We start from the raw sequence: 27,962 nt of genomic DNA on the forward strand, positions 1-27,962 counted from the left end.
GAGATATAAAAACAGTAATATTACCATAAACTGTCGTTGCAATACATGTTAATAGAGAGACTACAATAATTTTTTCTCAATCAGGTTTAAAATGACGACACATAACTGCTCAGATTACATCACAGAAAACTCCAGCTGATTGGTCAGTGTGTCCGGCGGGCCTCTCAGGGGCGTCTGGGGATTTAGCTGGGAGGCGGGGCTTGTCAAACCAAACAGCTGGTGGTAATTGAGCGTGTGAAATGGCGAATATCAGACGCTGGAGGCTAGTTTATCTCTTTCTTGAGAAACAGCTAGCTAAACTTTGGACCCGGGCTACTTGGAAATAATGTTTGACTTGAAGAAGAGGAACAGTTTGGCTGCGAACTGCAGCCAAGACATGGAGGAGCTCAGCCGAGTGGCGGTTTGTCAGGTCAAAGATGTCAAAGATACTGCGGTGGACTGTGACGCATCACACAAAGGTGACGTTGGCTATCAATTAAGACATTAGTTTTAATCAAAATAATGATACAAAACAATAAAAATAATCGAGTAGTAGGCCTATTTTTGGCTCTACCTGTAATGTAGGCTGCATAATGAACGTAAAACAGCAGTTGTTAGTGTATAAAACGTGACCTGTCCAGTTGAGCTACTAGTCCCTTTTGCTGTTGCTCTCACCATAGACAGGCTAGTGAGTTTTAGTGGAGTTTATGGCAATAAAAGAATGGATATGAGTTGTTATCATTTGGAAACACTATACAAATGCAATGTGAATGTTTTGCAATATGTCAGATATTCTTCAGTGTTCAAACCAACCAGAAAAAAAAAACACATTAGCAAGGCTCAAAGTGTCCTGTAAGACAGTGACCCAGGCAGCCAGTAAGGGCATTAGCATCCCTCCTGTACCTGGTTTACACAGATAAATGCTATTTAAGTTCCCTTGTCAGCTTGTGAGTGTAATGCCACTTGGTGTGTGCATGATTTTGAATTTTGGTAGGCACAGTTGGCCTGTTGGGTTACTGCAGTGAAATCTCTTTACCCTGATGCAGCCTGGACTTTGCCTGCATGTCTTGAGACCGGCCTTTGTCAGTCCCTCTCTCACAGACATACACATAAAGCCATTAAGCATTTTCTGACCTATAATGCAAATGATTCCTGGTGTAAGGCTTAACAAGAACCCTTACAAGATATCCAAAATATGGCCATTCATTTATTTTTAAGATGACAGTAACTTATTCCTTTTTATTTTTTTTGCAAAAGGGATGCTAAAACTTGCCGAAGATATTTTAAAAACCTCACTCTGCCTTTTAAAATCACAACTGAGAGGTTAGAGACTGACACAAAGTAGTGTCTTTTGAGCTCAAAGAAAACTGAAAACATTTAAAGAAATATTTTGACATTTGAGGATAGTTCATTTTTTTACAGAGAACCAAATGAGAAGATTGATACCACACTTATTTTCTGTCCTTTAAATATGAAGCTGCAGCTGGTTAACTTAGCTTGGCATAGGTCAAAAGAAGATAGAAGGTAATAAAAAGACTGTAACAAATCAGCCTACTAGCACTTCTTAAGCTCACTAATTAACATGTTTTATATTGTTTGTTTAAAGCTGGGGTAGGCAGAAATCTGGAAAGTGGAAAAAAACAAGTCCTTTTCACCAGACAACCACAGGCATATGTGCTGCTTCATACAGTAACCCAGGGTTTCCTATACATTGATTTTATTTGTTCTGTGCTGCTATTGTTCTGCATTGAATATAATATGAAATATCCATAAAATATGTCACTTAGTCAGGAGTCGTCAATTAACTCCATGATAGAAAAGGGGTCCCTTAAGAAAAAAGGTTGGGAACCATTAACTCAGAGACCCGTCTAACAACGACAAGCTTCTGTGGGAGTGTTAGTGCTCTATTTAGTGCTGAATGTTGTCTCCGAGTCTCTAAAGTAATTTGTAAAACTGGTGGTGGTAAGACTCTAGGGGGGACGGGGGGGACAGAGCTTTTGCAACCAGGGCCCCAAGGCTCTGGAATGACCTGCCTGAAGATAGAAGGCTGTCTGAGTCACTGTCTGTGTTTAAGTCTCCCCTAAAAATGTACTTATGTTAGAATGCACATCCTGATTTTTAACTGAGTTGTCTATTTTATTGCCATGCAACTGCAACTTCTGAATCCAAGTTTCTCTCTTTGACCGAACTAAGACTTGATTGTCTCACCATCACCAAAAGATCCTTGGTTAGTCTTCATAGTTGTTTAGTTAGTTATAAAGTTCCAACAATCACCAACTCTTGCTTAACACCACTCACAGTCACCATTCATTTCAGCTCAGCTGCCTTTTCCACCAGTAGCCACCGATGTCTGGTGGCGAGTGACGTTCACTAAATACAATACATCTGTAATACAGCACCTTGATATAAATTTAACAGAAAGATGAGCATCTGTGTTTTTGATGGTATTGAAAATCATACAGTTGGGATTTGTAAATACCCTGGTCACAAGATTATTTTAAACAACTGAGACATTTATATCTATGTACTGAGGGGGTCCTCCAAGGAGTCTGCCATGTTGTAGCCCAAAACAGAACTGGCTCTAGATAGGGCCTTTTGTGTTGGCCACCATAGTTCTCCTATACGCTTGGGACATGGCATGGAGTTTCACTTGGTCGTAATCTGGAACCCTTACCGCAAGATGCCACTAAATCCTACACACTGGACCCTTTTAAAGGAAGGACTCCGAAGGTCAGTACTTCACCGATGAAGACCACCCATATACCTTTCAGGTCACTGGAGAGGAGCGGACACTTGAGCTGCAGGCCAGGTGTGTGTGCGTAGTAAAAGCAAGGTGTAACATACCAGCTGAGCTGCTTTTGGTGCTTTTTTTATTTGTTCATTTACAGGAAAGTCATCTGCCTGTAAATTTGTTTTTGAACAACAAATTTATTATTAGACAACACATTATTTGTTAGTTTATTTGTAAGGATCCACATTAGCTGCGCGCTACAGCTAATCTTCCTAGGGCCCACCTTTAAAAACATATTAAACATGACTGTCTACACAAACTGCAAACAAAAGACATATATTTGAGGATAACATTAATGTGATATTTACATTATATTGAAACTGTCTGAGTTGGGAAGTGGTGTTTGATTTCAGTCTAAATTACTTCTTTTTTGTTTTTAAACTCTGAACAAGACAGAAATGAGTGGATAAAGGTACTGGGATATCTTATTTAGTGTTTGGTGCAACAGTAAATATTACATGGATTATAGAAATGATCTATACTATCAACTGAGTTTTCAAAACCCATTTTGTTTGCAGGTTATTCAGGAAGCCACTGATGTGTTTCAGAAGAAAAACGAATCCTTCAGATTGTCTTCTAAGGAGCGCAATGTAGAAGAAACAGTTCGATAACATTTCAAAAGGTTATGTGTATGTAAATGTATTCAGAAAACTCTGTAAAACGTCCCAGCTGATGTGCAAGTGTTTAACAGACTGAGGAACACACAACACAGACAAAACATTTTTTGGGACAAGACCGCATTGATGGATTATCTGCTCTCCAGGTGGTGTGCTGGAAGTGTTCAGACCATAAAGTGGCTTTAGAGTATGAAGGTAACAAGCTGAACAAAGTGCGTAAAGCCTGCTGCTCCATCTTGACCAGTCAGAGAGGGGAGAGGGTGGAGGGTAAGAAGAGAAAGATACTGGAGGTGAGCCTTATGTTTTATTAAATGTTAAAGAACATCTGAATTTTAAAGAGCATAACATACAAGAGAGCAACATGGATTTAAGTCCTTAACAGCAATGTGTTTTATTGTATGTATACTCCCAGTCGGAGGTATCTCCAGTGACTAGTCAAGGCATAATGAGTGGCTTCCTGATGAATGGTGATAACCCCAAGACTTGGCAACAGTTGTGGTCTGTTATCACCTGGGCTAACCCTCTGGTCCTCCACCTATATACTACTCCACAGGTAGGGTTTGTATGATGATGATCATGTGGAAACCACAGAGTCATCAGGTCTGTTCTGACAACATGTCTTACCTCAAAGTTCTATTGAAGGAACAATGCCAAATTTTTGGCGATTTAATTAAATAGGCCTATGTGCAATGGCTGGCCTATATAATAATGAATTAGGATTGTTTTGAATTTGATTTTGCATCTTTTCTCTCTTCCCTGGAATGATTCAGTATTTGTTTTCATATTTGGCCTGGCTGATCATTTTTCTCCACAATATGTAGTAGGCCAGTGACATTCAACATGAAAAAATAAATTCCCAAAAGTGACACTAGATGTCACCCACACATCATTAGATATCATCTTTGTTGTACTGTAGTGTGACCATTCAGACAGTAGCAATGCTACAGTTTCAAAGCCCGGTTAGGCGATAGGTTTAATGCTGTAACCGAATATCAATCATGCTGCAACCTGTCGTCACTTTTTTCTAAAACGGGGGGTGTTTAACGACCTGTAGATGCTGAATGACCATCAAATACGCAATGCAAACCACTCATGCGGATTTACTTCACAGTGTGAATTTGTCAAACGTTTGGTCATCGCCTGCAACTCGTATCACTGCGTACACGGGTTGTGTGGACAGACAACATGGTAACAACGGAACACATTCAGCTGAGTGAAAACAGGTTGTAAATCATTACACAGAAATAATTATAATGTCTGTCAGTTTTTGGTTTCGCTGGGCGCGCTCCCTCCCACTTTCAGCACTTCTCTTTTCAACAGACGCGCGCTGCGCTTTTACGCACGACACTGTGGAGGAGAGCACAGTGCCATGAAGACCGTCAGTGTGTGAGCGTTTGGCTGCCACCACAGCAAGAAGATGATCCTGCTGCCTGGTCTGCTTTTTATTCTCTGGGGAGAACCGGGTCGGTGCCTGGAAGAGAATGTAGGCTTCACTTTCGATGGAGACATCCGCCACTTCGCCGTGGCCAACGACACGGTTTACATCGCCACAGAGGAGAGGCTGTACCAGCTGAGACACGACCTGACTCTGGTCCAGAGTCTGACCCAGAGAGGAATCTTGAAGGGAAGTTTTCAGACGGACGATGCTGAGTTTTCCCGGGTTTCTGAGACGGACAAATGGAACGCAACTTTCAGCGTCAACGTGTTATTACCGCTTGTTCAGGAGGACACTTTGATCAGCTGCGGTGTGATCGACTGCGGTTACTGCGAGATGCTGGACCTGAAGAACATTTCAAACGTACAGTACAAGGAGCACTTCAGGGTGGGATCCCCGTGGCGCAGCAGTGCGTCCGTCGGCTTCCTGGTGGACGTTGAGGAGACAGTTGCCGAGACTTACATTCTGAGTGCCATAGAGCAAAATGAAGGCAAACCCACAGAGACCGGCTGCTCAGTATTAGGAGCGGTGTTCCTTCATAATACGAATAACAAACAGGACGGAGGTATATTCTCTTACTCTGACAAGCACACTGTCAGTGTAATCAAACGCAGGCACACGGATGGCAATGTGGAGTTTGTGGATGGATTTCAGATCAATTCAATCATTTATCTTTTCTCCAACCTGCCTTTAAATCAAGAAAGCAACACCATCCGTCTCATTTGGCTCGAGGGCAAAACGAGCAAAAGGGAGACTCTCAAATCGCTGCGGGGTGCGACTCTCCGTGTCTCTGATGATGGTAAAGGCAGCAGACTCATCGCCTCCGCGGTGATCCCGGGTGGGCCGCCGGTGCTCTGGAGCGGCTTGTTCAGTGTGGACGGAGGAGAAACCAACACCGAGCTGCTGCTGTTTGACATCAGCCCGGATCTCACCGGAGCCAAAGATGCAGATCCAGACTTCTGTAGTACTACTGTCTGCACTGGCAGAGTAACGACGGTGGGTCGTTGTGTTATAGATTTGAGTGATAGCGCATGTTGTTGTTTCCACCTGTTACAGCAGTGTAATGTGTGATCATGAAGCATCTACAGAAAGACACATCACTTCATTATTCTGTGTCAATGTTTCAAAAGTAGAAACATATGAAATTGACTCATTTCACGCAAAATCTTCCCCTCTATATGGGAACAATGTAGGCTAATGAAATTCAGTAAGTCTATGTCTGTGGCTAATGAACATAAAAGCCTATTTATAATAATTGTAATATTTTTCATACTCTCATAACAGTTTACAAAGTGCTTTAAAAATGAAATGTGTGAGCAAAGTTCCAAGAAGCTAGAAAATAATGCAAGGAAACTTATTTTGAAATAAAACAACAATTGCAGACTTACTACCTTATTAAGCTGCCAGCTGTAAATCACTCACCAATCATTATACTCTGTATTCTAAAGTAGGCTGGCTGTCCTTGTCTGCTGGCAATCTTCCCCACTGGTACACCTTCATCTATAAAGCAATTATTGGACTACTCCCCTCATACCTCTGCACCTACCTCACTTTTACATCAAATCCATCATACAGTTTGTGCTCTCTGGACTTTCTATCTGCCTCTGTCCCCAGAACTCGTACTGAGTTTGGGAAGAGGGCATTCATGTACTCTGCTCCCTCTGCCTGGAACAGTCTTCAAAAATCACTGAAATTGCAAGAACTTATCACCATTAATGATTTTAAAACTCGGCTTACAGGCTTTATAATGGCAAATTTTGGCATGTGTAAATGTTCTACTGCATAGTATTTTATCATCATCACATAAGTGTTCTTTTAGTGTGTATTGTGGTGCACTGTTCTTTCACTGTTTTTGTTTAACATGAACTTTTCCTCCTCAGGATCCCCTGCTACAGCCTTCTCTGCCCCCATCCAGCCCTCTCCTCCTCCTCCTCCTCCCCCTTCCCCCACCAGACTGTATTTGTAGGGCATAACCCCTCCATGTGACTCTTGGCCTTTCTTTTTTCATGTCTGTGCTTTTTCTTTATGTGTGTCTTATTATGTTTTGTAAACTGCTGCCATTTTGGCCAGGCCTTGCTCGTTCATTTGATCTCAAGCAATCTGCCTGGTAAAATAAAGGTTAAATAAATAAAATTAATTAATTTCACTTCAACAATCTTTACCTTTTTCAAGCTCCCTAAATACTTACGTTCTTCTTCAGAAATCTAAAAATACCTGTTGGATGTTCATCTGACAATCAGTATTTTTTGTGTTTTTCAGCCAAAGACACTGAAGCCAAAGGCAGTTCTCTTCAGGCAGAACAACATGACCTCTGTGCTGGCTGTGACACAAAAGGCCTGGATGGTTTTCTTCATTGGGACGGGAGATGGGCAGCTCATTAAGGTGTGTACAAAAAGTTAAGTGAACTTTATTGTATTCATTATTGAAAAACATATCAATCTAACAAGACCAATCATTCAGTAACATACTTTGTTCTGATTAATAAATAGTAAACAGAGTAACTTGAAAGTGACGTAAAAAATATTTATTTTCTTACCAGTTAAGGCCCATTGCATTCGCCAAATAAAATAAAAAAATTCACCTCATCTGACACCTCATCTCACAATTACAAGAAAAGATCTTGTAACCACAAGAGATCAGGATCTCGCAATCGTTGCTGAACACAAGCTAAGATAGTTGCGGAAGTGTGTTGCATTCAGTGAATTAAAAAAATGTGACACCTTATCTCATAACTATGGGATTCTGCTCTACACAGGAGTAAGTTTAATAGCCTGTTTGATATTTACAATTTTTCCGAGACTATTATGTTCAATAGCTGCATATCAAGCTTCAATTTCTGCTAATTTTTTGATATGTTGGAAAATCAGAAATCAGGATGCAGTTGAGAGTATTCACAAACATTTTTGTATTTCAACATAGAATTCTTAAACCACTGTCATTACAGAGTGGCAACCTGTAAACATTTCACATCTGTGTTTGTAAAATAAATAATTGAAAAAAATAGCAAGTGATGGCTATAAATGACCTATTTACAATGATGAAAATAATTAACAGCAAAAGCAGCAAAAAATCCTCACATTTGTGAATGTGGAACCATGAAATGTTTTTGCATTAAAAATTGAGCAGGGGCTCAACTTGACTTGCTTGATTTTCACCACACTAACTTGAGACCTGAAGGTTAAGACTTGAGACTTGTTTGTGACTTCCACATGTGTGACTTACTCCCACCTCTGGTTTTAGATGCGAGGCAAAGCTGAAGTGGAAAGAAGGGTTAAACTGGCATTTTGAAATGTCAATATCATTCCTACACACAATGAGACCCAGCATATTTAATTCTATTAAAATTTTTAAAATTTTTTTTGAGTTTTCACCACTGAAATGATTCTGCCTGTGAGAACATCACACTACTTCTGCAAAGTAACCACTAACGCCTGCAACTTCTACGAATAGATTGTACATCTGACAAGATCTGTAATGATAAACAGCCACATTTCCTGCCACAATAAATTTATGTGGTGACTGTTTAAGTTCTGTCAAATTAGTCTCCTAAAGGTGAAAGGAAGCTGTTTTTTTTCAACCATGAGATGGAGGCTCCAATAAGCTCTTGAAGAGTATAATCTAAAAAAAATGCCCCCTGCACTCACAAAGTGGATAACAAAATTAAAATTGTAACAGAAGCATTTTAGCATCCTACATGTTCACCTTTTATTTAAAATATCTGTATCATATGACAAGAATACAGAAGCACATCATATTCACTGAATAATAAAGAAAAAACTTATCTGGTAGTTATGAGATCCTGATCTTGTAATTGTGAATAACGATCTTGTATTTATGAGTTGCTAAATACAAATATAACAGTGAACGATGGCACTATCACAGTGAATCTGCTTTTACTTCCTTCTCAGTATGATGCATTTCACAACTTTGAAATGTGCACAAGGATGTCAATCACTTGCTCACTGATGAATATATCGACGTGACCTTTGATGTCTTTCCCTTTCCCAACTTTACAGCTGGTGTGACCTGAGACTGTGAGATTGCCAAGAGCAAATCCCTTAGCATCATTATCAATGAACTGTTGCTTAAATATGCATGTTTTAAGGTTGTAATTTCAGTACTTGCTTAATTATGAATGTATGGACAACAAATCACATGTCATTTGCCTTTGAATATCCTACAGCTGGTAGTTTGTGGAAAAGCTCTCAGCAAATCTAGCAAAGTTGTTGCAGGATGTCACAGAGACATGACGTGATGTGACGACAATACATTCATAAATGAGCAAGCTATCGAAATCACATCCTTGAAATGTCAATATTTAAGGGTATAGGCTGATAATGATGCCAAGACATTTGCTCAGGGTTTTTCCACAAACTAAAAGCTGTGAAAGTTGTGACAGGATGTCACAGACACATGACATGTGATTTGATGTCAATACAGTATATTCACAAATGATCAAGCTATTATAATCACATCCTTGAAATGTCCATATTCAAAGGTATAGGTCACTGATAATGATGCTAAGAGATTTGGTTTTCCACAAACTACCAGCTGGGAGAGTTGTGAGGATTTTCAAAGACAGGTGACAACTGATTTGTTGTAGATTCATCAGTGAGCAAGTATTGAAATTACAACCTTGAAATGCACATATTTAAGCAACAGGTCATTGATAATGATGCTAAGGGATTTGCTCTGGGCAATCTCTGTCTCATCTCACACCAGCTGTGAAAGTTTTGAGGGAATGTCGAAGACACATCAGAAGTGGTTTTTATGTCAATATATTCGTGAATGAGTGAGCTATTGACATCATAACCTTGAAATGAACACAATTAAGGAAATAGATCATTCATAACCACCATTTGCTACATTTTTTTCCATTAATTTATTTTACAGACTCACAGATGTAAAAATTTTACTTATTTACTTAATTACATCTACAGTACTTTAACAGTCACCGTGTAAATTTATTGTGGCAGGAAATGTAACTGTTTACTAGTACTAATCTTGTTTGGTGTACAGTCTGTTTGTAGAAGTTGCAGGTATTAGTGGTTGGTTTGCAGAAGTAGTGTGATGTTCTCACAGACAGAATCATTTCAGTGGTGAAAAGTCAAAAAGAGATTTTAATAGAATTAAATAGGCCGGGTCTCATTGTGTGTAGGAATGGTACTGACATTTCAAAATGCCAGTTTAAGTGGGGGATTCCTGAAAGTCCCTTCTTTCCACTTCAGCTTTGTCTCGCACCTAAAACCAAAGGTGGGAGTAAGTCACACATGTGTAAGTCACAAACAAGTCTCAAGTCTTTTTTTTTTTTAATTATCTTTTTATTATGTTTAAAGTCAACATATACAGAGTGATTATACTTGTACACTTTTTTTAACAATTGAAACAGTACAAATTGGACAAACAGAAAGGAAAGTAAAAGAATTAAAAATAGAGGTAAAGTAAAATAAATAAAAGGGGGGCGTGTAGCATAGAAAAAAACAAACATGGGGGTTACATTACAAATGATGTTCCATTATAACCTGAAGTCCGATCTATGTGGGCTAATGAAATCAATCCATCCTTTCCAGCATTTTTCAAATTGATCCATCTTGAGTCTTGAATGTTCATTTTTCCATAACGTAAATTTCATGCATCACATTAAACCAGTCTACTAGTGTGGGTGCTCTTTGATTTAGCCATTTTTTTGTGATCGCTTTTTTAGTGGCGACCAGCATTATGTTGAACATATATAATTTTGAGAAACCTAAAAGTTGGTGTGTCTTTTTACCCAAATACATAACTTGAAAACAAAAATTAATGTCACATCTTAATACATTTTTCATACTGTCTCTAATTTCAATCCAATATTGATGAATCACAGTGCATTCCCAAAACACATGAAAGTGATTTGCTCTGTCTGTCCCACAGCCTCTCCAGCATGTTGTCTGCCTCCCCCCAGGGTGCTTGAATGCAGGTGTTAAAAAATATCTGACCCTGTTTTTCCAATTAAACTCTCTCCATGACAAAGAGTTAGTTGATTTCCATTGCATGTCATTTAAATTTTCCCAATCCTCTAGTGATAGTACAAAGTTTCCTTCATTTTCCCATCTTTCTTTTATGTAAGATGTATTGGTCCCACCTAATTCCTGAAGGCCTTTATATAACTTGGAAACAGTCCCTGCACCTAGGTCTGCTCTGTATGCAGCGATAAAGATTCTTAACACCCCTGCTCCAGATGTAGATTTTCCCAGATCATCTTTGTTAATTATTCTTTTTGTATGGTGCCTTAACTGCAAATATCTAAAGAGGTCCTGGTTGATTATTCCATATTGATCCTTCAAGCTTTGAAAACTTTTAAGAGAGGTTTTTTCAAAGAGGTCCAAATAAATATTGATCCATCGCTGCTGCCACAACTTAAAGGTTGCATCCAGTCTGTTTGGAGTGAAGCCTGGGTCATAAGCCACCCACCTAATCAATGAATAAGGCTCCTTCTTCCCGTATAACTTCACCATTTTAAACCAGGTTTTAAGTGATACCTCTAGCCATGGGTTAGGCTTTGCCTCAAGATGGTGTTTTAATTCATTGTCCACAATGATGGCCTGTAATGGGATCTTGCCCGAGAAATGGCATTCAATGGTTTTCCATATAGCTGAATAGCTTGGGTCACAAATATGGATCAAGGGTTTAATCTGGGCAGCTTGATAATAAGTTTTTAGGCAGGGGAGAGCAAGGCCTCCTTTACACCTTGGAACCTGGAGTGTCTTGTATCTAACTCTAGGTTTCTTTCCCTGCCACAGAAATCTCAAAATCCACTTATCCCACTCAGCTTTCTTTTCAGGGATCTCCACTGAAAGTGACTGAAACAAATAAAGCAGCCTCGGGAGCACGTTCAATTTAATTATTTCTATTCGTTGAATCAGCCCCAAGAAGGGCAACAGGTTCCACCTGTCCAAATCCTTTCTAATGTTGGAGAGCAGAGGGTCATAGTTTTCAGAGGTTAGACTTGTAAGGTCCTTTGGTATTTTCACACCCAGGTAATTCAATTTGTTCACTTCATTAATGGCATACTTATCTCTGAACTGTTGACTTGTCGTGTATTTGAATGTTAGCATCTGAGATTTATGCGAGTTTAATTTGTAGCCTGATATTGCTCCAAAATCTGAAAGTGTTTGCATTAGTGCAGGCAGAGAGGAGGCCGGGCGTGACAAGAACACCAGGACGTTGTCCGCAAAAAGTGCTATCTTATGTTCACCAACCAATGAGATACCATGTATATTATCATTTTGTCTGATCATTTGACTTAAAGGTTCTATAAAAACGGCAAACAGGAGAGGACTAATAGGACATCCCTGTCGACAGCCACGCTCCAACTCAAAGGATGCTGAAAGGGAACCGTTTATTTTAATTCTTGCTGTTGGCTTGTTATAGAGACTCTGGATTGTCCGAATAAACGTTCTATGAAATTGAAATTTATGCAGAGCGTTGTATAAAAAAGACCAATTTACAGAGTTGAACGCCTTTTCGGCATCCAAGCCCAATATGATTGCTTCAGTTTGTTCCTGGTTTATCTGATGGATCACATGTAATGTACGTCTAATGTTATCTTGAGTTTGCCGCTGTTTAATAAAGCCTGTTTGATCCAGGTGTACAATTTCAGGCAGAATTCATTCCAGTCGTTTAGCTAATACTGATGCAAAAACTTTGTAATCCTGATTTAAAAGGCTCACAGGTCGATAATTTGAACAGTCCAGCCTATCTTTTCCCTGTTTGGGGATAACTGTAATTACTGCCTCTCCCCCATCCAGCCCTGGACTTTTGTTAGATTTAAGGTTGGAAATTGCCCTGTTCAGTTCCTCTGCCATTATTGGTGCACACAGAGATTCGTTTTGAGCCTCAGACACTGTTGGGAGGTTTAGCCCCTCAAGCAAGAGGTCTCTTAGATTCTTGTTTTCCAATCCTGGTTGGGTATATAAATTTTTGTAATAAATTTCAAAACACTGACTGATATCATTTAAGTCATATTTTATACTACCATCACTTGAGTCTCTAATCTTATAAATAGTCCTCTCTGTTTGCTGCTGCTTTATTTTATACGCCAATAATTTAGTTGATTTTCTACCCACTTCGTAGTACTTTTGCTTAACAAACATTACGTTTTTAAGTATGTCTCTTGATTGGTTGTTATTTATTTTAGTTTTTATCTGATGCATCTCCTTTTCCAGGTTTGCATCCAATGTTGTTTTATGTTTCCTTTGTAAATCTTTTAATTTTGCTTCCAAATCAATAAGTTCCTGTTGTTTGCTTTTTTTTAATGCAGTTGTCTTAGCAATTATTTTTCCCCATAACACTGCTTTGCAAGCATCCCATAGGATGGAGGGAGAGACCTCTCCGTTGTCATTTTCTTCCACATATTTTTCTATTTCAGCCCTCAACTCCTCCTTCATCTTCCCATTTAGAATAGAGTTATTTAATCTCCAAGATGTAATCCTTTTTTTACAGTAGAGTAGTACTTCCATCTGAACTGGGCAATGATCTGATACATCCATTACTCCTATACTACAAGTTTTAACCAAATGCACATCCTTGTAAAACATCAAAAAATAATCAATTCGGGAGTAGGCAGAGGGGGGATTTGAATAAAAGGTGTTAGTTTTGGGGTGGAATTCCCTCCAAACATCAATTATACCTGATTCAAGCATTATGCTGTTGATTTTTTTGCTAAGTGAACTGTTTTGGGAGGAGCTCCAACTTGAAGAGTCTAAACTGGGGTTTAATCTAACGTTTAAGTCTCCTCCACATATCACGAGGCCCTGGGCTTAAGAGCATTAGCATTAGCATTAAGTCAAAAATTTGTTTATAGAAGGACCAATTTGCCCCAGGAGGCGCATAGACGTTCAGAAAAGTAACTTCTGTTCCTACCATTAATCCACCCACCATAATGTATCTTCCCTCCCTATCTTTAATTTCAAACTTTACTTCAAAAATAAATCTTTCTGATATCAGTACTGAAACCCCCCGTCTTGGGCCGAATTTGTAAGAGGCTGAAAAGACCTTATTAAATCCCCTTCTCTTCAGTTTTGCGTGGTCTGGTTCAGAGAGATGTGTCTCCTGTAGGAACACGATTCCCACCTTGTCCCTTTTCAGTTTATTCAAAATTTTACTCCTCTTGATAGGATTGAGAATGCCATTTACGTTATATGACACTACTTTAATTAGGTCTGTATTCATTGTACTTTTTTGGTATTATCACCCAGCCTGTCTCTAAAGTAACCTTACCCCAAATGCTACACAAACAAAACACATAGCTCCAACATTAACTGAAACTTTGGAGCTTCGAACATACTGTTGAAAATAAAAACATATACAACACTGAAATGACTCCCTGAGATGGGGTCTTTTTTATGACCCTGTTGTGGCCGTGATGTCCTGATGGCTCAGAGGGATTTCCTTCCTCTCTCATAAGGGGTAGAGGGCCCTCAAAAAGAGAAAATGAGCGGTACTGCATAATAACTATTGCCCCCATAATAGATTATTTAAATCAGTATGCATACCTAGGAGACAGAGTCCAATATTCAGAGGAAACGTAAGCAAATTATAACCCGACTTTCTCAGATACGTTTGGAAAAAAACAATCAATTAACAAAATATATATATTTTTTTTTAAGTTTTTGACAGTCAAAATCGTTAACCTGCTCGGACCCAGTCTCTTTCATCCACAACAATTTACTCTAGATGGCAAAGTCACTTTCTTCTGCTCCTGCTGCAGAGACAAAGTCAGTTACTTTCTCCTGAAAGCGTCCAGCTTCTCCTTATAACCCATGTGCGCTGCGGCTGTCTCAGCGTCTTTTCCCCGGAGAGACGTGTGCCACGTTAGGCGCTTGATTTTCTCCTCCCAGCTCTCTGGCGGCGTGAAAACTTTCACAGGTAGTCCCTTTGCTGCCATATCCACGGTTGCCTCCTCGGCCGAGTTGTAGAGTTTAGTTTCGTCTTGAAAAAAATACTCTCAGTCTGGCTGGGAATGGCGTCTGGAATTTTATTTTTTTCTCCTTCAGCACTCGTTTTGCCTCTGCAGAATCCTTTTTAACACCTCCGGAGCATAGTCATGATCTATATTCACTCTTTTCTCTTTGTAAACAAACCCACGTTTCTGCCAGGCTGTCTTCACGATGTCCTCTTTGGAGCGGTGGCTAGCAAACTTGACCACAATCGATCTCGGCGGTGCGTCATGTGGAGGTCGGGGACCCAGAGCCCGGTGTGCCCTTTCGATGCGCAGGTCTGTGGAGGGCGGAAGGTCCAGGTTTTCTTTCAGTAGCGTTTCGACAAAGGAAATCACAGAGGCTGTGTTATCTTCAGCCCCTTCGCAGACACCGTGGATCCTAATATTGTCCCTTCTGGCTCGGCCATCCTGATCGGTTAACCTTGCCTCCAGGTGAGTCTGTCGTTTAAGCATCTCTAGTATCGCTCCCTCCACTCCTTGTACTCGCTCTTCCGCCTCGGCGATTCGCACTTCTGCCTCGTCAATCCTGTTGTCAGTCTTGTTAATCTCTTCCTTAATGTCCTTCAACGTGTCTCCGTTCTCTTTGCGAAACTCTCTCAATTCTTGGAAAATCACGTCCAAGTTTGCCATGTTTTCCTTCCTCGCTTAGTCCACCTGTAACAAGCTGGCTAGTGCTAATGCTAGCGCTAGTTTCTTCTTCGAGAGACTTGTCGGTCACGGGGTATTGTCTCGAGTCTCTACCTTGTCCCGGCTTTTTCTGCTGTATCCTAGGCATGTTATATGCCCCTACAACTAATTATACCAATTTACAGTGTTATCTGACCAAGTAACTGGGGCTTTAGAAATTAGCTTGAAGGAACTGCGGGATTAGCGTGTTGCCTCCATGGCCGCTCAACCGGAAGTCCCTTAAGTCTTAACCTTCAAGTCTCAAGTTAGTGTGGTGAAAATCAAGCAAGTCGAGTCCCTGCTCAATTTTTAATGCAAAACCATTTCATGGTTCTAGTTTCACAAATGTGAGGATTTCTTGCTGCTTTTCTTAATTGTAATGTGTTGGTAAGAATGTTCAGGTTTGGACTGTTACTTCAACAAAACAAACACTGTGAAGGTATCACTTCTCAGTGACTGTGGCACCATTTCTCTTTATTTTCATAATTTTTATGAGCCAAAAAATCATTGGATTATTGGAGAAAATAATCAGCAGATTAATCCATATTGAAATAATAATCATTGGTTAATATTGAAAATCAGCTCCACCTCAACCAGCTACAACAGTAAAATCCTGCTTTTACATTAATGCATGAGTCAGAGTCATCTAATGACATCATATATATAATAGTATAACAGCCACAGGGGGCGCTTTTCTCAGTACAGTAGTTTAACTTTTAGTACTTTTAGGTGCATTTTCCTGATCATACTTGTACTTTTATGTAACATTTTCAATGCAGGACTTTGCAACACAGTATAATATTCAGGTAGTGGTATAGTAGAGTAAAGGATTGAAATACCTTCTCTCCTGCTCCAAGCTCTGTCTGAACAGACAGGGTGAAAGACTCCACTCACATAAAGCACCTGCTGCTGTGAGAGACAGGGAAATTAATCATGCTCCGAAAAGTCTCAAAATGCGAGCAGAGCAGGAGGGGGAGGCAAAATAACTCACTGAGCGACAGTGGTGTGAGAGGAAGATATCTCATGGCATGTGGGAGTGCACAGCAACCGCACACACAAACACTCTCACACATAGTGAACTCATTAAATGGAAAAAGGTTAAGTCCTTTCAACCATCTCAAGTCTAAGTCAAGTCTCAAGTCATGTAATTTGCAACTTGAGTCAGACTTGAGTCAAGTCATGTGACTCAAGTCCCTTCCCTCTGCCTTCAAACAAAACACAGCAGCTCAGACTGTCAGAAACATAACAAAGCTACATTTTCATTGTCAGCTTGCTGTGGGCAAGAACTATCACACCACCTGTCCCACGGTGCTCTACAGGGCCAACGATGACCGCAAAATGTTTCCCAAAATGCATCTGGATCAAGTGGACCTTAAACATGTGTACCTGTCATTTCAAAACCAGGTCGGTGCTCTGAACCTGTAACACCTGTGAGGCTCTGTTTGACTTTTTCCACATTTTTTTAATTACCACAATGTCACATGTACGTACAGTACAGGCCAAAAGTTTGGACACACCTTCTCATTCAATGCGTTTTCTTTATTTTCATGACTATTTACATTGTAGATTCTCACTGAAGGCATCAAAACTATGAATGAACACATGTGGAGTTATGTACTTAACAAAAAAAGGTGAAATAACTGAAAACATGTTTTATATTCTAGTTTCTTCAAAATAGCCACCCTTTGCTCTGATTACTGCTTTGCACACTCTTGGCATTCTCTCCATGAGCTTCAAGAGGTAGTCACCTGAAATTGTTTCCACTTCACAGGTGTGCCTTATCAGGGTTAATTAGTGGAATTTCTTGCTTTATCAATGGGGTTGGAACCATCAGTTGTGTTGTGCAGAAGTCAGGTTAATACACAGCCGACAGCCCTATTGGACAACTGTTAAAATTCATATTATGGCAAGAACCAATCAGCTAACTAAAGAAAAACGAGTGGCCATCATTACTTTAAGAAATGAAGGTCAGTCAGTCCGGAAAATTGGAAAAACTTTAAATGTGTCCCCAAGTGGAGTCGCAAAAACCATCAAGCGCTACAACGAAACTGGCACACATGAGGACCGACCCAGGAAAGGAAGACCAAGAGTCACCTCTGTTTCTGAGGATAAGTTCATCTGAGTCACCAGCCTCAGAAATCGCAAGTTAACAGCAGCTCAGATCAGAGACCAGATGAATGCCACACAGAGTTCTAGCAGCAGACCCATCTCTAGAACAACTGTTAAGAGGAGACTGCGCCAATCAGGCCTTCATGGTCAAATAGCTGCTAGGAAACCACTGCTAAGGAGAGGCAACAAGCAGAAGAGATTTGTTTGGGCCAAGAAACACAAGGAATGGACATTAGACCAGTGGAAATCTGTGCTTTGGTCTGATGAGTCCAAATTTGAGATCTTTGGTTCCAACCGCCGTGTCTTTGTGAGACGCAGAAAAGGTGAACGGATGGATTCCACATGCCTGGTTCCCACTGTGAAGCATGGAGGAGGAGGTGTGATGGTGTGGGGGTGTTTTGCTGGTGACACTGTTGGGGATTTATTCAAAATTGAAGGCACACTCAACCAGCATGGCTACCACAGCATCCTGCAGCGACATGCCATCCCATCCGGTTTGCGTTTAGTTGGACCATCATTTATTTTTCAACAGGACAATGACCCCAAACACACCTCCAGGCTGTGTAAGGGCTATTTGACCAAGAAGGAGAGTGATGGAGTGCTGCGGCAGATGACCTGGCCTCCACAGTCACCGGACCTGAACCCAATCGAGATGGTTTGGGGTGAGCTGGACCGCAGAGTGAAGGCAAAGGGGCCAACAAGTGCTAAATACCTCTGGGAACTCCTTCAAGACTGTTGGAAAACCATTTCAGGTGACTACCTCTTGAAGCTCATGGAGAGAATGCCAAGAGTGTGCAAAGCAGTAATCAGAGCAAAGGGTGGCTATTTTGAAGAAACTAGAATATAAAACATGTTTTCAGTTATTTCACCTTTTTTTTGTTAAGTACATAACTCCACATGTGTTCATTCATAGTTTTGATGCCTTCAGTGAGAATCTACAATGTAAATAGTCATGAAAATAAAGAAAACGCATTGAATGAGAAGGTGTGTCCAAACTTTTGGCCTGTACTGTAAGTGTTTCTAAGTTGCTGTGTTTGTGTGTTGTTCTAGATGAAGCATGTGCCTGTGTCAAAGTGCAGCACATACACAAATGTGCAGGACTGTTGGTCTGCTCAGGACCCATACTGCATCTGGTGTGGCTCTAAAAGAAGGTCAGGAAACAACATCTGCAGCTGACCCCTTCAAACAATTACAAACATGGTTAAAATATAAATTTCTCTTCCTAGATGCACATTTGAAGACAACTGCCAAGATTCAGACTGGTTATCCATTCCTGATGATTTCCAACACAAAATGGTTTCCCACAGAGTTGTAAAGGACGACACTGACCAGGTACAGATAAGCTTTTACCTGTAGTCAGTTGTGACTGTCAGTTATTTCTCTTTTAAACACTCACATCCTTCCTTTCTCAGATCACACTTAACATCCAGACCCACCTGACTGTGGGCCAGACGGCACGAGCTAACTTTAACTGTCAATGCTCATCAAGTCCCAGTGGTTTCATCCTCTGGAAAAATCCTCCCCCACAGTTTCCACAGTGCAGCTGCCCCCTTTCAACCAAAACACTTCCTGCTGAAGGTCAGTGACTTCTGATAAATATAATAATCCAGTGAATGAAATACCTGATGATCAATGACCGTCACACTGTCACAAGAATCCTATGAGATGAAAATGTTGACTACTTTGTGTTGTCTCAGAGTAAATTGTTACAATTCATAAAAAAGTGTGTTGCTCAGCATTCTGACTGAGACTCTAAAATTTGATGTATTATTTTTTAATTATCAGGCCTGCACATCACAGTTAGGCTGAGACTTGGGACGACACAATGGTCACATCAGTTGAGGCTATTCAACTGCTCTGACATCAGGGGACCGCCAACTTCTGTCCTGTAAGTGCTCTACCATTTTCAGGAAATCTAAGTAGACAGATAATTTCTAATACACAAAAATGGTCCTTTTAGATATGTTAGAGCCAGCACTATTCATGTCTGCCAAATTAAAATGCTGCCTCGAGTTTTACAGAAGGTCAATATTCAGTGACCTAAAATTCCGTTTGCATGCAGATGAAAGGCCAAAATGTATGAAAAAAAGCTATGTCTAAAAAATATATTCTTGTACATGTGGACCAGGCCTGAGTTTTTAAAGTTTGAAATACAGCATAACATCCCTTATCTTGTGGGAATGAGAGGAAGGAAACATCTCTCTGTTTAAATTAGATAGCCAGTAGAGTCATGTTGCTAGCATACCTTGTTTGGTTTTGGGTCAAATTAATTGTAATGGGTGAATGCCAAAGAGAGCAGTCAGGCTCAATGCAACATTGTAAGATTTCAGAGAAAGTGGAAGACTGATTTCCATAATTTAGGTGAAAGCATGACCAGAACATATGAAAGAGTGAGGCAGGGGCACGTTTGCATTTGTCAGATAGAATGCACCTCAGGGTTAATTTTAGTTCATCTTGTTTTGGAGATATGAGTATGATTTGAACAGTTTAAGTGTGTGTGTGACACAAATGCTATCTGAAGATTTTAGATTAAGGTCTTGTTCACATGCAGTTTTATTAGTTGACATGGGGCAGCAGCTTGTGTTTGAGATAAGAGTGCAAAGCTGTTCGTCTCATGGTGTGAGTTAAAGTCTCACTCAAATGTGTTAATAGAATTATGTGAGGGTTTCCTCTGGAACTAAGCATGTACACAAAACTTATTTTTTAAATGTTTTTCTTTTATGAGACCAGACAAATTTAAGCATGAAGGGAGAGAGGAGGGATGACATGCAGCAAAGAGCTGCAGACTGAAACTGAACACACAGCTGCTGTGACAAAGACAATGCCTTTGTACACGGGATGCCTGCTCTAACCACTGAGCTACTGGGTGCCCCTATTGCACAAAATGTCTGACTTGGACACTGGATATACCAAATTCACCTGTCACTTGGGAGAATGATGGAAAACAATAACTGATTTAAAATAGTTTTCAGAATATTTTAAGACCTTATTATGTCAACACTGAAATGAACATCAAGAGTGGATGAAACAACGTAATGGTTAGCTGCAGCTGGACTATGAGGTCTTGGTGATTTGTCAAGTAATTATTATCATATATGAGTGTTATCAACAATAATCGGTGATACATCTGTTTCTCCTCAGGTGTCGGCATTGTATTGAGGCTGGATGTGACTGGAGCACAAACAGCTGTTCCTGGGCAAATCAAGGAGTGGGGGATGTAATTATGCATGTTTTATGTATTTATCTAACATAAGCTTCCCAGACATGTTTATAAGTGAAACATTTGGACATCAATGCAACAGCTCCACATTAATTTTAAGATGTTTGTAAATTTGAAGACTGTAAACAACACTGAAATTCTGCCAAAACCTAGTCTGGTCTGGTCGGTCTTTCATAACAACATAATAAATAATCAGCAAAACAAGTTTACAGTGAATAAAATTCAGTTTAAGTAGTGGATATGTGTGGCTCGACAGACGGGAGTCAAACTGAATAGGCTGTTTGAAAGAGTTGAGTTTTGAGGTGGGATTTGAAAGTGAAGAGAGAGTTGATGTTATGAATGTCCTGTGGGAGGGAGTTTCAGAGGCAGGGGCAGAGCGGCTACAGGCTCTAGACCTCATGGTGGTCAGTTGGGCTGATGGGACAGTGAGGTGGATTGAAAAGGAAAACGTGAGAGTGTAGATGGGGTTGTGGATGTGCAAGAATTCAGAGAGGTACAGAGGAGCTAGGTTGGGGATGGCCTTATAGATGAGGAGTAAGATCTTAAAGTCAACACGCTATTTAACAGGGAGTGAGCGAAGCTGCTGAAGAACAGGAGTGATGTGACTGGAGGAGGTTCTGGTGATGAATCAACTCTCAGTAGTGCTGTACAGTGAATATCATGTAAACCTGCTGAATGTCTTCACTTCCTCTTGCAGTACAGTGTTTGCCAAAAGATGGACTCAGGCAGGACCTTTGCTGTAAGTCTGAACCTCAGTTCTCACACACATTTCTCCTCTGATGCTCACCTCATCCACATTCAGTAAAGATTAAAAGGTCAGAAAAAGGTAATGGTTTAAAACTCATAATCTTTCTGTTTGTTTTACTGTCAGAGACCAGAGATCTCCTCCATCACTCCCAGCGTCGTGTCTTTCTATGGCAGAAACCATGCGGTGTTGTCGGGTTATAACCTCAGTGATGTGATCGGAGTGAGGATCCAGGCGGACATGGACTGCACTCCACAAGAGTGAGTCAGTTCACTCGCGATTACGATTATACTTAGACTCTGAATGGCATTTGGCAATGGAAAATGATGTATTTTGGATTTAGGGTGAACTGTCCCTTTAATAATTTCCCTCCAAAAAAGTGGGTCTTGATCTCAGTGAGATTAACTGGTTTCTCTCTCTCTGTCATCCTGTGTCCTCTGATCAGAGCTCCTGTGTGGGACAACACCGGTGTGAAACTAACGTTCCACATTCCCAGTGCTGATAACAAAGGCGTGGTCAAAGTATGTGTTCTCCTCCCAGACGGTAGTTGCCACGGCAATGCTAAAATCACCTACCGCTCATCCCCATCCTGCAACAAAATTGCACCAAGCAGCACCTGGATCAGGTATGACTGGATTTGTTGGTATTTTCCCAACATAAATATACAGACTTTAAAGAAAGCCTTTCTGAGGGAGATGTGACTGGGTCAGTCAAGAATACTTTGATGACCGTGACAACGTGAAATCTGATCTCATTCGGATAAAATACTGATCACTGTAACCCAGGGAACTTGCAATCCATCATCCAATGGAAAGTTGTGGGAACTTAGATCACAATTCTTTTAGCTGGAACAATATGGGGCACTGCAGTGACTTGTGCAAACTGATTGGCCCATGGTTTCGCTCAGTTTCTCAGTTGGAGTGGTATTGGTAGTTTTACTCAATGTGAATTGTAGACAACCAGATGTAAGTCTCTGCTGCTTTTGCCTACTTCCACTCTCAGACTGCACAGCGTGAAAAGCCTCTGTTAACTGGTTAACATCATGTTTTGGTGTTAGTTTCTCTAAATCAAAGGGCAAGAGCTTTATTTACTGAACATCACACACTGCTGGAAGAAAATATGAGGTACAACACTTTATATTCATTTATCATCTTCTGTTAAGCAATAAACAATAAAAGTGTCTTTCAGCAGGTAATTCGAACAGTGAATACAAAATACAAAATAGAACTTTATTCATCCCCAAGGGAAAATTCAATTATCTGTCAGCTCATCTATTATATGTCAAAGAATTATAAAGCCTGATGGCTGTTGGTACATAGGATCTTCTGTATCTCTCTGTCCTGCATCGAAGAGAGAGGAGCCGTCCACCACAGTTTTTTTGGTCCATCAAGGTGTTGTGGACTGGATGATCTGGGTCAGAGATTTAAGCTTATATTAGGTGGTAGCCACAGATGTGTTTTCACCACCATGTCAGGCTGTCATTGTAAGAACACCTTCTAGGCTTTTTTCCTCTTCTCTGATTTGCTGCTGCTCTGTTTCCTGTAGTGGGAAGAGGAAGATCACACTTACGGGATCCCACCTGGAGTTTGTGGAAGGGGTCATGCACAGCCATGCCCAGCAGGAAATCGTAACTCCCAGAAACAGACACTCTCAGGTGGGTCTGTAGACATCACAAAGTCCCAGGTCCAAATATCACAAGACATTAACATTATTAGCAATGGGAGATTTAAATTACCTAAATAAAGAGAAATCAAATAAATAAATAAACAAATACACATGTTATATGTGTTTCTTTTTTGTGTATGTATTAACTGTGTCATAATTACTAGAAGGACAGGGAGTGCACGTGCATCGGCATCTGTGTCTACCTGTCAGACGCCCTGTCATGATTTCACTTTTTATTGAATTTGTATCAAGCTATTGGGCATATCTTTTTGATATACTTTCAGATATTGGCCTTTTTTTACTACATCTTTTAACTGGTTGAGGGATTTTATTCATCGAACATTGATTTTAACTTGTTAAAAGGACTTTTTCTCTGCTGGAGCACTCACAGAAGAGCGAGCGCATAAGCCGAAGTGCACCACTCTACACTGCCCATTTCAATGATCATGCTGTGTTATGAGTTACCTGTGGGCTGAATCCAGCTACAAAGGCTGTGTGTGCGGACTGCAACAAGTAATCAGTTAACAGGATATCCACCACCTGAAGATAGAGCTCCAGAAAAAGGACCAGCTAATTGAAAGCTTTCTCTCTGTAGCTGCTGCCCAGTCAAAGCATTATCTGTTATGTAGCTGTAGTGCGCATGCATCAGCCTCTGTGTCAACCTTTATCAGACTATTGGGCATATCTTTTTGATACACTTTCAGATAGTGGCCATTAATAAACCACGTTTTATTAATTGGACGTGGATTTTAACTTATTTAAGGATTCACCCTCTGCTGGAGCACTCATGGAAGAGCGAGAGCATAAGCCGGAGTGCACTACTCTACACTGCCTAGTAGCAGTTGCTTTTAACACTATTCTAACATCGATCGTGCGATTACTTTTATCTTGTTGTTTTAACTTGTCCATTACAATGATCATGCTGTATTATGAGTTACCTGTGGGCTGAATCCAGCTTCAAAGGTTGTGTGTGAGGACTGCAGCAAGTACTCACAGTTAACAGGGGATATCCACCACCTGAAGACAGAGCTCCAGAAAAAGGACCAGCTCATTGAAAGCTTTCTCTCTGTAGCTGCTGCCCAGTCAAAGCATTATCTCCTACACACGGTCCTCCTGTCTTGCTGTCCCTGCTGCCCGATCACCCCCCTCCCCAGTGTCATGGATGGTCTCTGCTTCTGCAACCACCCTTCCTTGGCTGGCCTCAATAATGTCACTCAGAAGAACAAGTCATTCAGTTATTAAAAACTCAAATTTAGACAACATATTGGCTCAAACCCTTAAAAAATATTTACAAATGTCATGTGACATTCAGTTATCTTCACATCTGCCAATGATATTTAACACATTATTTTTTTCCTTTATTTACTTATCTGTATTTTTTAGTTTTGTTAATTATCTTTTAGTCAATTTGTCTGAGCATTGTCGTCTGTTTAATTATACAGCTCTGTTACCTCTCTAGTCCTTCCTTATTTCCACAGATTTATATGGCCGTATGATGTATTCCATTTGATGCTGTTTTTTCTGTTCAGAAGAAAATAAAAAAATACAGGTTGAAACAACAAACTTAAATTCAAATAACTATCCATTTACCGTATTTTTTCATTTAATTATGACACAGTGAATACATACATAAAGAAAAATACATTTAACAATATGTATTGTTTCACTGTTGTCACACACTTGTTTGTCACACACCCTTTGTTTGATTAGTGCATGCCCAAATATACCAAAATTCCCTTTTCTACCTTTTCCTCCTTGCAGAGTCTCACCTATGACACACCTGCAGCTAAAACAGGGATTTCTACCAGCACTGTGTTTTTGAGAGTCGCCAATGAAACCTTGGTCTGCTCCACAACAATAACCTACTACCCAGACCCCGAGTTCATTAACTTCACATCCACAAGAATGGGAAACGATGTTCTTATCATCATACAGGTAATGCATGTTTTTTAGCACACATGTACAAATGTAGTACATGAATATGTTAAAGCTCAGAGTATTCCCCCCGATATTTCAGAAAAAGGCAGACAAACTGGAGATGACCCCAGCAGAGCTGTCAGTGTGGGGTGTTAAGGATGGACAAGAATACCCCTGCGTCATGGATCCCAAAAGAACCATTAACAACACTGAGTTCATGTGTCAGATTCAAGGGACACCTGATGATACCTTTCAGCACTTCAAAGTAAATCTTTCATTCAGACTGGACCAGTCTAGACACTAATATACAAAAAAATTCAACCTAAAGTTTATTGTGATTGTAAACAGGCCAAAGTTGGGTCATACCACCAGATTAAAGCATATCACAGCAAACCCCTCAGAAGTGTATTAGTTTTCATGCAATGGCTTTTAAATTGAACGTAGTAATTATACACATAGTAACGCATGTTTGACTCACTGCTCTGGTGAGACGCCCCACTGTAAAATTTCTTTTCTAATAGCAGTGTCATTTTTGTTTTTCAGATAGCGTACGGTGACAAGACAGTAACACTCTGGTCTCTATCTTCATTGCATCACGTCATTCTGACAGTGCGAATTGTGCTGATACCCTGTGTTATTTTTGGTAAGTGCTCTAAGTAGCTAACTGATAAAGTGACTGTGATATATGTGATGAAGTCTGCATTAATTTCATCAGTGCTATCAGTTCAACACCAGCTGTTAATGTGACAGCCTGAACCTGAATTAATTTAGACAGTTTTCTCTTTTGCTTCTGTATGATTCTGTATGATTGTGTGTAGTTGTACTGAAGGTTTAGTGGTAAAAATACAATGTGAGAAGCTTTTCCACCCAGACAGTAGGATTGTGCAAGTAAAGCCAGACGAGAGTTGTCAGAATGAGAGCAGACAACGCAAAAATAAGACGTCAGGATACAGATGATTTTTCAAGAAGTAGACACCATCTTGCTTTGGGATCAGTCAAGCTGCGATATAATGAGTGCTTCCAGCCCCATTGCGGGGGCCACAGCCATCTTTGAACCTGGCCTTGAGTTTAATCTCAACTCACGCCTGTAAAATTTCGTGACTACATCTTACATGGTTGTGACATTATCGCTGTGACCTATCATGACCTGCTATGATAGGTGTCTCTAGGACCACATTTTGCCGTGATGACAGACCCACAAAGTGAAAACAATACCAGCTGTCACAATGATGTCACTGCTGGTGAAAAAATGTCAGGATGTTGACTTTGATTCCAAAATATCATCTATTGGCAGCTTCAGTCCAAAATCACTGGTGTTAGCCTTAAAACCTGTCTAGTCCAAATATAAGAGCTGTTTTCTTTCAGTTGCCATTTTCTGGATTAGGTGCTATTTGTCTGTTTGGTTTGAAGGAGTTCACTGTGTTTGTCTTTCAGCGTTGGTGATGATCTGTCTGTGGCAAAAGAGGCTAACTGCTGACATGAAGAATCTCTGAACATGACATCACACCTGGTGAACTTCTGCTACTCCATGATCACAAAAGACACTGCACCTCATGTTCATTTTTATTCCATGATGACAGACATTTCTCCACCTGTGGGTTACTGGGGTAAAGTTCACTCTTTGGCCCCAAAATTATTTAGAGAATCAACCTTAACTGTACAGTGAGTGTAGGAGGGCTTCCTGCAGTCTTTAGTATTTGAATTTTACAGTATCTTGCAACCATTTTCCATATTGTTCAGCTCAGGTGTAGTTGTATCTTGGAGGCCATTTGAAGAATTCAAATGTGTGTTCTGACATAGAAACCAGGGTTCAGGGGCTTTTTTGTGTGATTAAAAATTACCTTTTGCTGTTTTATGGAGTATAAGTGACAGAGGAAACTGGGGACATCAAATGATCAGTGTTTTAAACAACACTTTTGTTTTAATGTTAATCATATTCAGTTTTTGTTAATTGCTCCTGTGCTTGGTTTTCTTTTACTTAAAATATATATATTTTAATGTTGATCATATATAGTTATTGCTGTTTGTATTTCTTTTTCTTAGTTTTCTTCTTCTTTGACTTAAATGTTATTATCTTTATTTCAGAGTTTGGTCACAGAGAAAAACATAACATAACAGCTTTATTAGTTGACCATTTGAGAAAAGGCACTTACTTTTCCCCACGTCACTCTATACTTTCTATTGATTATGGAGTGTTTTGTACTCGTCTGCACATGAGCTCACACTATTGAAGCCAATCCCTCTTCACCGGACAAGCAGCAAGGATGAGAGGGAACAAGATTGGGAATATTGTGAGCAAAAGACTCTCCTGTGAAACCTGAGCGGCCCTTTGCGTTAGATATTTGTAATCCATGCTTTATATATAGCTGTGTAAGACAGACATGTAGAAACAATCAGAAATGATTGATGTGAAGTTCTGATAGCTGTATCACCATCAGTAGACCATACTTGTTCAAAGTGTATTAAATCAATGAGAGCACGCCCTCTGGTGGCTGTAGGATTAAATAGACATGGTCTAACCCGACTTTAAGTGAAACCGACAAGCTGTGATGTACAGAGTGTTTCTCAGTGGACTGAATGCATCAAGGTTCAGGAGCCGCAGTTTTCATTTTGACAGCTAGGCCTATTTTAGATTTAGACTTAGTCTTGAGACAATAATGTTTATAAGTTTTAGTCGACGAAAATTCAAAACGTTTCTTTGCGCATCTGTCCCTGCAGATAACAAGATACAAATCTCATGTATAGGGTTGTTTTGTGGGTGAACAAAATAAATTTCTGTTAAACATACAGACTGCATGCATTCATATACAGAGATGTTAGCCTTTATTTCTGCATATCT

General features: G+C 40.1%; 1 protein-coding gene across 2 annotated transcripts; it reads left to right on the forward strand.

Annotated features, from left to right (window-relative positions):
• Positions 1 to 4,567: 4,567 nt before the first annotated feature.
• LOC117249230 (plexin-C1-like) lies at positions 4,568 to 27,902 on the forward strand. 2 transcript variants are annotated; one of them, XM_033614722.2, is made up of 16 exons: positions 4,568 to 5,818; positions 7,082 to 7,204; positions 16,737 to 16,871; positions 18,627 to 18,727; positions 18,803 to 18,908; positions 18,989 to 19,154; positions 19,362 to 19,464; positions 20,718 to 20,793; positions 21,494 to 21,535; positions 21,668 to 21,801; positions 21,987 to 22,166; positions 23,087 to 23,195; positions 24,968 to 25,141; positions 25,224 to 25,388; positions 25,667 to 25,766; positions 26,558 to 27,902. In XM_033614722.2, the coding sequence occupies exons 1-16, from the start codon at positions 4,805 to 4,807 to the stop codon at positions 26,614 to 26,616; spliced, it is 2,787 nt and encodes a 928-aa protein (XP_033470613.2). In that variant the 5' UTR covers positions 4,568 to 4,804; the 3' UTR covers positions 26,617 to 27,902. The 2 variants fall into 2 exon arrangements, with proteins under 2 accessions (XP_033470613.2, XP_078021112.1); XM_078164986.1 differs by lacking the exon at positions 25,224 to 25,388.
• Positions 27,903 to 27,962: the final 60 nt, after the last annotated feature.

Source organism: Epinephelus lanceolatus, chromosome 23 (assembly GCF_041903045.1).
Source record: "Epinephelus lanceolatus isolate andai-2023 chromosome 23, ASM4190304v1, whole genome shotgun sequence".
NCBI classification, from domain to species: domain Eukaryota; kingdom Metazoa; phylum Chordata; class Actinopteri; order Perciformes; family Serranidae; genus Epinephelus; species Epinephelus lanceolatus.